Raw genomic sequence first — 10121 nt, 5'->3', positions numbered from 1 at the left:
TCTGCAGTTCAATGAGAAAAGTTTTCTATTATAATTCCATTGAACTCAGCACTGCATTGTATTACCAGGCCAAAAATATCTTCAGGCATGCTTTAAAATGTAAGAATGTTGTTATTAGAGTTAAATTATATAGTTTATTAGTATTTAATCTCAATCTAGTTGACTAAAATTATACACATTTATCAATTTGGAGATTAATTAATCTCAAGTACAATAAATAGCATTAAATCACCAAAATGATTTCTTTGGATCTATTGCAGTGAACAGTACGACAGAATTTGAAAATAAAATACAGAGGCTGTCTGATGCAATTTCACATGGACTAACTTAGAGTTTTGTTTTAAATATCAGAAAACTGACCAAAATTGGGATGCTACAGAGCTTTCTTTGAACGATTGCACAGAGGTACGCTTACTTATCATTGTTAATCTTTGAGAAAAATGAATGTGAAGCTTAACTCTTAGGCATTTATACATACCTTGTGAAGCTGATAATCACAAGGGTATTTATTCTGAAAACTTTGCCTCAAGACTTGGCTGAGTCTCCGCTGGATTGCTGCATGTTAATATCAATCTTCCTTTACAGTGCCCAGAAATCCAAGTCCTAAAGGAGATCTCCTTTCAGTTTTAGTCCCATTTCTTTTGTTAACTTATATTTTTGAAAAATTCTATAAACTGATTTATTTATACCTTTTATAAAATAGAAACAATAGCATTTGGTTTTTTTCTTTGCTCAGATAGAGCATAAATGAAATGATAAAATAGGGAGTTTCAAAAAGTACTATCCCAAAATCAGTAAGACTTTTCTCTGAGCACAAAAATGATCCCTCTCCAAAATAGTGAGCATAAATCATGAAATCATCCATCATTTAACAAATATGAGTTGAACACTTTCTCTATCTCAGACATTGTGATTGATGACATATTATACAAAATGAATAAGGCAAGGTCCCTTTCCTAAAAATATCACCACCTAATAAGGGAAATACATAAATAAATACAGGGTGGTAAATTCTATAGCTAAATTTAGGCCCTCAGAGCTTAATGGTAAGCTTAATCTGAAGGGATCAAGAGAGAATTTGGTAAGAAGTGATGTTCAGAGTCTTGAAGGATAATCCTCCAGTTCATCCACAAAACACGAGGAGGAATGTTGTGTGCAAAGGCACAGAGACACGGGGCATTGTGAATGCGGTGTGGTATGACTAAACATTAAGTGTGGGGGGGGATTGTATGAGTCAGTGCTCCTTTTTTGCAAGAGACAGAAATATAGCTCAAATGAACTTAAACATAAAAAGGAAACCTGTTGACTTAAAAGCAAAGGTAACCTTTGGGACAATGGGATCCAGGGACAGAATTTCTATTAGGATTCTGTTTCTCCATCTTTCTTTCTTTCGGTCTCTAATCTCTGCTTTGTTTTACATTTTGTGAGTCTTTTTCACTATACAGGGGGTTTCCCAAAGGGTAGAGAATGCAACCATGGGGAGTTAAAGGCTCACATCCTACCCATTCCACTAACAGAGAAGAAAGCCAGGTCCAGAAAAAGGATTTCCACAGAAGGACTCATAAAATAGGCCCAGTTTTGAGTCTTATAGAAGGGAGCAAACATAAGAGCTACAGCAGGATAATAGAAAACAGAATTCCAAAGGTAGGCCATGATCAGATCTTCGAGAATCTTTTATGCTACACAAAGTTTGGATTTCATCCTCTAGGTTAAAGGGAACAAGTGAAGGATTTTAAACAAGGGAGTAATATGATCAGATTTCCAGACTTAGAGCATGGAGGATGATAGGGGATGGGGAGAGGGTATTGGGTGATGAGGGATGGTTGCAATGATTTATGTGTGAGATGATAATGGCTTGAACTGAGAAATAGGAGTAGTAATGTAAAATACATAGAACACATGGAAATGAGTATTTACTAGTCATAGGTATCTAAGAGGGAAAGCTATATAGAATGACTAAAAGATTTCTGATTTGGGTGCTAGGTAATTAATGGTACCCTTAATCAGAATGAGAAATATGCAAAGAGGAGGGAGATGAATTCATTTTGAACAAGCTGAGAGTCATGTGAAATATCAAGGTGATGTCCAGGGTCATCTTGGATGTTGAAGTGTATAGCTCAAAAGACAAATCAGCTAAGTTGGGTGTATAAAATTGGGGAATATTCACTTAGAAGTCAAGGAGAAGGATGAGGTACCAGAAGAATATGTAAGTTGAGAAAAGAAGAGAACAAACTATGTAACTCTATAGACTTAAAAGATGAGTGTGATGAGCCCTCTTGACTAGACTGAACTTTATTTTCCAGAATTCCTTTCTCTCGTGTATTTCCAGTTGGAGTGGACTGGAGATTCTCCCGCTGTAGCTACGGGGCAGAAAAGAGGTGGTAATTATTTCATTTTTGTGGCTGAATGTGTGATCTATCATGGATAATATTCTCTATGTGCTTGAGAAGAATATTCTGCTCTCATTAGGTGGGATGTTGTACTTGTCTATTAGGACCAATTGGTCTATAGTGTTGCTCAAGTCCTCTGTTTCCTTATTGATCTGTCTGACTAATCTACCCACTATTAAAAGTAAAGCATTGAAGTCTCCTACTGTTATTTGTTGCTCTCTCTACCCCCTTCAATTCTGTCAGTATTTGCTTCATTCATTTGGGCGCTCTGCTGCGAGGTGTAAATATATTTACATGTGTTTTATCTTCCTCGTGAGTTGATTATATATGATTATATAAAGCCCTATTTTGTCTCTTGTAAAAGCTTTTGACTGATTTTGTCTGATATAAGTACATCCATCCCTACTTTGTTTTGGTTACTATTTGCATAGAATATCTTTTTCCATTCTTTCACTGTCAGCCTGTGAATGTCATTATACCTAAAGTGAGTCTCTCAGACAGCATATGGCGGCAACTTATTTTTTCATCCATTCATCTATTCTATGTTCTTCGTTTGAAGAGTTTAAACTGTTTATATTTAAAGTAGTTAGTGGCAGGAAAGGACCTTATATTGCTATTCTGTTCATTGGTTTCTGTAATTTCTAGTTATTTTATGCTTTTCCTCTCTCTTGTTGCCTCCCTTTGTGTTTTATTGATTTTTTTTTGTAATGACATATTAAATTCCTTTCTCATTTTCTTTTGCATGACATCTAAAGGTGTTTTCTTTGTGGCTACCATGCAGATTATGCAAAATATCTTCTAGTTATAACAATCTATTTTAAATTGACAACAACTTAACTTCAGTCACATGAAAACTCACTCCTTTTCATCTCCCTCCACCATAGTATGTTATCGTCACAAATTATAGCTATTTAATGTTTTGTATCCATTAACATAGTTTTATAGTTACATATTTGTGTTTTTTAACCTTTAAATTCTATACCTAAATTGAAAATGATTATGCAGCACCATTCGTGTTACGGGAGTCTTCTGTATTTGTCTATAAATGCACCTTTACTAGAGAGCTTTATATTTCATACCCTTTCATGCTGCTGCCTAGCATCCTTTCATTTCAGCTTGGAGGACTTCCTGTAGCAATTCTTGTAAGGCACGCCTAGTGGGGTGATGAACTCACTCAGCTTTTTTCTTTTTTTTTTTAATCTGGGAAGATCTTTAATTCTCCTTCATTTTTTGAAGGACAATTTTGCCCAATAGAGTGTTCTTGGTTGACAGGTTTGTTGTTATTATTGGGATTTTTTCTTTTTCTTTTACACTTTGAATATATCATCCCACTCCCTCCTGGCTTGCAATGTCTTCTCAGAGAAGTCTTCTGAGAATCTTATGGGAGCGCCCTTGTATGTGATGAGTCACTTTCCTTTTGCTGCTTTCAAGATTCTTTTTCTTTCTTTCTTTCTTTCTTTCTTTCTTTCTTTCTTTCTTTCTTTTCTTTCTTTCTTTCTTTTGTTATGATATGTCTCATGCATTTGTCCTCTTGAGTCGCATTACCTATGGATACACTGAAAAATAGAATTCCTGGACTTACAAACCCAAGAACCAGACCTACATTCCTCATCAGTTTACTTTCCTGAGTGGCTCTTTCCAAACAGCAACCTGTGAGCATCTTGAGGGTCTTCCTTCCTTTTACTCGCCTCCTTACTTCTCAGTCGATGTTTGTTAAATAAGGGAATGAATGAATGGCCAGACAGCATCTTTAAATGATTGTTCTGTAGTCCAATTCAACAATATGGATTATATTTGTAGGATTTTGAGCTTCTTTGAAAGAAGAATCATTTGAAACCAAGGGAGTGTAATGAAATAGGGCATAAATAATATTGTCCTAGAAATATTTTTCTAACATCTTGCTTTCTTTATGAAGACAGTTCTCGCAAAAATTGTTCAGGCACTGACAATCCTGTTGCTCTTCTACACTATTCTCAGAGAGAAGCACTGAACCAGAAGATGGTTTTAGCAGTTGTACGGCATGATGGTATCCTCTCCAAGTTCTGAGGTCTCATGTCCTGACGGGTTTTGCGTACAGTCATGGACTTAACAGGTTTGGCTCACCTAGGTATAGATGTTCTCCCAAGCTTTCCTTTTGTAGGAGGTTGCTTGATTTCTAAAAAACAAGATCTTATCATTTTCATCATATGCAAATAATACCGGTTGCCAAGTATTTGTTCAAAATATGTCCTCTGAAATACTTACCCTGGCTCTACAGTTCATTTCAGAGTAATATCAGGTTATATCTATGAGTAGATCAAGTGATCCACATAGTGATTTTCCTTAAGTATCATGACCATAGATAAGAAAATCTCTTATTTAAGTTTTAAAAATAAAATAACAACAGAAAACAGTGGTTTCTTGGTGATATAATCTACTTAATATCCTCAATCTTCAATACAAAACCCATATTGACCAGGATATAGATAAATTTTCTATTTAGAAAAAAGTCAAGTGCACATATTTTAGAAATCTCAGTCAATTTGTATTAAATGAAATAAATATAGAGATCAGGCTATCTAAACTCCTCTGGTTTAGTTAGTGTATGCAAAGTAAGTTGATGCAGCTGAATTAATCACAAACTCAAGCTAATTCTTTTTGCATCCTTATTAATCAAGTTAGGGTTTCTGTTCTACGAATGTAAACACAGAAAGGTCAACAATTTTGCTAGGGGCATGTTGCAGGGCATGGGAATTAAGTGAAAAGTCATCTTTCATTCCCTTGCTCGACTAAAAACAGCCTCAAACCTCAATACTGAATTTTAGATAATATGGAATGTGCTGTATTCACAGAGCATATAAGTTTCTGAGCAACAATGAAGATAATTTATTAGAGGATTGTCAGCCAAGTCCGCAATGATTCTTTGATTAGTGGAAAGTGGTTTTGCATGTTATGCCCTGGGATATTTCTTTAAATATTTTTTTTCCTCCAAGAGGATTCTGTGGATTGTACTAATGCTCCACAAGCTGATTTTAGTATAAGATTTGCTACATGATGTGCCAAAGGTGATGAACAATAAAGCTTAAATTAATTTGGAAAGTTTGTGTTTTTCTCTAAGGGAGAAAATATTATTTTAGAAGCCCTCATAAAAGACAGCAGTGGGAAAATTGTCTAAAACAGAGATCTTTTTAACTCTTAAAGTTTTAGAATGTGACCATTTTGAAAAAATTATAATACAGGGGGTAAGTTTTTTCATCTTAAACTTCTGCCACCTGCACCTTTATATACCATAAACCCATCAAACAACAGCTTCGCTTCTTCATTGTGGGGAGTACAAGGCTTCATCAGATCAGACAAAAGAATTTCAAGTGAGAACACTCCTCAGCTCCAAATCTGTGCACTAGCTTTAGACAACCTATTACTTTGGGTCAAATAATTAAGTATGGCTTCTAAGAAATACTGTCTGCCTTTTGGGTTGGGTTGCAATTCCCCTCTAATTTCTACAACATTATGGTTTAGTCCAATTTTCTGATATTCTAGTTATTTAATAGATCCCTGAACAGATAACCTGCAGTTAAAGTCCCCCAGGGCATTTGAAAACCAATATATTAGGGGTGCCTGGGTGGCTCAGTTGGTTAAGTGTCCAACTCTTGCTTTAAGCTCAGGTCTTGATCCCAGGGTCATGAAATCGAACCCCACATCGGGTTCCACGCTCAGCATGGAGTCTGCCTGAGATTCGCTCTCTCCCTCTCTCTTTACTCCTCCCCCGCTCACATGCACACTCTAAATAAATAAATAAATAGAATCTCAGAAACGTAGTAATGCTTGAAAATGATCCTTAGTCTATTGGACCCTTCATCAAGCTAGTCACCATACTAGGTATTTGAGGTATGGCTATGGATGTAGAGTCAAATGAGGCATTATTCCTATTCTCTTGAAGTTTATAAATTAACGGGCTTGCTAGTGAACATGTATTTTCCCAAAGACCTTCAGAATGCTCTTCCATGGGAAGTCTCAGTTCTATGTGACCCAAGTGGTTCCCTCAGTTTTGCCAAACACATGTTTCTCTAGAATCCTCAACACTGGTGAGCACAACTCAATAAGGACAATTGCTGCTGTGCAGTTGAAATAAGCTGTCTTATCACTGTTGCTACATTGCTTACCCAATTCCCCCTTGAGATCCAAAATAGTTCCCACAACTGAGCCAAAGGACATTCCCTTTATCTAAACAAATCTGTGGAGTCCTGTGTCTTTACTGTGCCCAATGAGCCATGAAGCCAAACGTCTGTCCAATGAGAGTTAGAGCCTCTTCCTTCCCCAGCTTCTAAAAGACACTTGCTAGCTGAGCTTCCACCAGCATCAGTACTAGTGAGGAACTATTGCTGTCTTGGGATGGAATCTGCTACTGCTGAGACAGATATCACAACTTCTGCCCTAGTGGGTCTTATAGCTTAGTTCAGGACTTCAGTGTCACTTCCACTGCCCCTGCTTTAGGACTTTCTCTCATATCTATGTCTAGAGCTTCCTGATACCCTGATTGGCACTCCCTCTTGGATCTGATCACTGGAATATGGACACTTTATCCCAGGGTTCTGTTTTGGGAGCAGACCTGATCTCAGACACTTGACATCCAGATTGGCAATATGGAATAGATAGACCTATGGGCAATTGGTCAAAAGGGATCTTTGCAGGCCTTGCACTAAGGCGTCCGAGTAACTGGCTCACTTGTCATGGGCTCTAGGAGTGGTACATGACCCCTCAGCTTTACTAGGCTGAAGGCAGTTCATCTGTATCACCCTGTAACCTACAGCAAATGTAGAGTGCTCACCTATTCAATGCCTACCAGGAGCCAGGCTCAGTGCTAGGAATTCAGCATTCATTAGTAATAATCTTCATTTAAAAATACTTTTTTTTAAAAAAAGATTTTACTTATTTATTCGACAGAGATAGAGGCAGCCAGCGAGAGAAGGAACACAAGCAGGGGGAGTGGGAGAGGAAGAAGCAGGCTCATAGCGGAGGAGCCTGATGTGGGGCTTGATCCCATAACGCCGGGATCACACCCTGAGCCAAAGGCAGACGCTTAACCGCTATGCCACCCAGGCGCCCCTCATTTAAAAATTCTTATACAGGATAGATACAGAGAAGCATTTGTTGCCCAAAGACACAAACCCAAGATTCAAACCGGCTTCAGTTTTCTGGTTGTGGTTCTAATTCCCTGGTGGGGACAATGTGCTATCAAGAAACCAGCCCATTTGCTCAGACATGTTTAACTTTCCTGGTTCTTGCCAGTTCCTTTCCCCAAGACTGAAACCTGTTCTCTAGTACCCCCAAGACATTCTCAAAGATCCTGCTTTCATTTGTAAAGACTCAATTGAGTCCTGGTGCTGCAATTTACCTGGCTGAAATTACCACCATCAGCTGGCAACTGCTGCTGAGTCCACCGCCCACCCTCTGCCGGATCTGACTCTTCGGATAATGTAAACGTGGGTGATATTGATGAGAGTCACTGGTGTTGTAAGTATCAGACTCTACACTTTACATTTAGGATCTTTACAATTAGTAGGTAATCAATTCCTCACAAAACTTCTAGATTATAGTCATTGTTATCTCCGGTTTACAAATGAGGCCCAAAAATGTTAAGCCATTAGCCCAAGACTTATGACTAGAAACTGGATTCAAACTCAGTTTAGCTTTCTCCACAACCCATGTTCTGACCCTTAGGGATTATTGTGATACAGGACTCGATGTAGGATTTAGGGTGGCAAATCATCCTTATTCTCCTAGGACTTTCCTGATTTTAACTGAGACCTACATCTTGGGAAACCTCCCAGTCTCAGGAAAGCCAGGCCTGCTGGCCACCCTGGCCTGTGTTAGAAACCTTAATTCTGGCCCATTCTCTCCTCTCGGTGGTACAACAGGGCCAGGCCTGCGGTAAGCCCAATGCAGCAGTGGGCATTTGAGGGCAGAAGTTACTCCTTCTGGGGGTAATTGAGGGAAGATTAGAGGCTTCTAGGCCTCTGGCCTTGAGAGTCACCAGATTTTGAGTAGTAACCTTCAGGCTGCCATGGCAAGGAACTCGGGGAGCGTTGAGAAGAAATGTCTCTTTACTCACATATTTGTTCTTTGCACTATTGGTTTATTTCTTCAGTAGTGAACAGAAGGGACAACAGTCTCCAGCTGAGCCCAAGTTGTCACTCTTGCCAGTCTTCAAATCTGAACCAGTCCTTAGTGAAATGGCCTAACTTACCTTCCTTTTCTCCCTTTCTCTGTCCCATGCAAGGTTAAGAAGGTTCTGGAATGTATTATCATGGACGCTACCTACAACTTCAGAGCCCGTATGCTCTTTGGATTGCTCATGGCTAGATCCATGCTCAGGTGGGTAGCAGATGACCATTTACCAAGAAGCTATTGTACCTGCAAGAGTCCTTTCAAAGTCCCCGAGAAAGACTTTGGTAATGTGTTGACGTGATGGAAGTTTGGGGTTCAACACTGACAAAAGTAAGATATATTAACCTCAGCTGATGAAGACTGGTGTCTCTTTTGTGCCTACTACTCCTTCATCACACTTCACCTTTAGTAGTTCACTTCATCATGGCTGTGACTATCTTTTGGGACCTGGATACAGAGAAATTAAGTTGGGAATAAGCCATATTAAATGAAATATGGAAGGATATTTTGGAAAGTTTCAATAAAACAAATGGAAAGTTCAGATAATTTGGCTTTCTATTTTTTCTGTTTTAAAATTTATGTACAAAGTCAATTTTAAAAACTCAGATAAAAATCAGTGGTGTAAGACAAAGAATCAAAAATATGTGCAAGGAAATCAAGAGCAAGATCCTACAATGAAAACTGAGTTGCAGCATGCAAAAATTCACATAATATCAAAAACCGTATTTTTTATATGAAGAGATCATTTCCAAATAGAAATAATAAGTAGGCACTTGGTTTGTTTGAGAATCCAATTAACTAAAAGAAGTAAATCATAATAAAACATTTTTTAAAAGCTGTGTGAAGTCTGTTATAACCAATGTGAACACAGCAACAAAGATAATAAAGTACTCAGACTTTCCGTAGATGGAAATGGGTGACAGACTCAGCGCGCCCCCACCTCACTTAGAAACTACTAAAGTTCCATGGAAAGGAAGTGGAATTTCTTAAGAACATAACGGGTGGAGAAGAGAAAACTTACTGTGGCTGTGAAGGCCCTGATGCCATGTCTGTCAAATCGATACCTTTGGATGGTCATGAATTTATTATAAAAAGACGACATGCACTAACATCCGGAACAATAAAAGCCATGTTGAGTGGCCCAGATCGGTTTGCTGAGAGTGAAATTAACGAAGTCAATTTTAGAGACATCCCTTCACACGTGCTGTCAAAAGTACGCATGTATTTTACCTACGAGGTTCACTACACGAACAGCTCCATGAAGATTCCGGGATTCCCAACTGCACCTGAAATTGTAGGGGGATGGCTGATGGCCGCCAACTTCCTAGATTGTTACACAAGATAAATTATAATAAACTGTTATCTTCTTTCAGTACTTAATACCTACAATTCAGTTAGTAATTTTTTCCTACCTAGCATGTTGCCTGTGTGCAGTTGAACCTCAAAGTTCATGGCAAAGCAGATTATCCTCTGTTCTTTTGCAGAGCAATCGAGTTGAAATTTGTTTGCTAAGTTCATTTTCACAAATTGGGAAATAAACCAATATGCCAATTTATTAAACAAAGATAATAAAACACTCAGAAT

The 10121-nt window shown here is 38.2% G+C and overlaps 1 protein-coding gene across 1 annotated transcript; it reads left to right on the top strand.

The window, feature by feature from the left end:
• The first annotated feature begins 9528 nt into the window (after positions 1-9528).
• Positions 9529-9882, top strand: LOC103661476 (elongin-C-like). The gene has a single exon (XM_040625594.1). The coding sequence runs from the start codon at positions 9583-9585 to the stop codon at positions 9880-9882; it is 300 nt and encodes a 99-aa protein (XP_040481528.1). The 5' UTR covers positions 9529-9582.
• The last annotated feature ends 239 nt before the right edge of the window (positions 9883-10121 follow it).

Source organism: Ursus maritimus, unplaced genomic scaffold (assembly GCF_017311325.1).
Source record: "Ursus maritimus isolate PB19 unplaced genomic scaffold, ASM1731132v1 scaffold_9, whole genome shotgun sequence".
Classification (NCBI taxonomy): Eukaryota; Metazoa; Chordata; class Mammalia; order Carnivora; family Ursidae; genus Ursus; species Ursus maritimus.
Note: the sequence above shows the minus strand (reverse complement) of the source record. Positions and strands in the feature narration are given on the sequence as shown.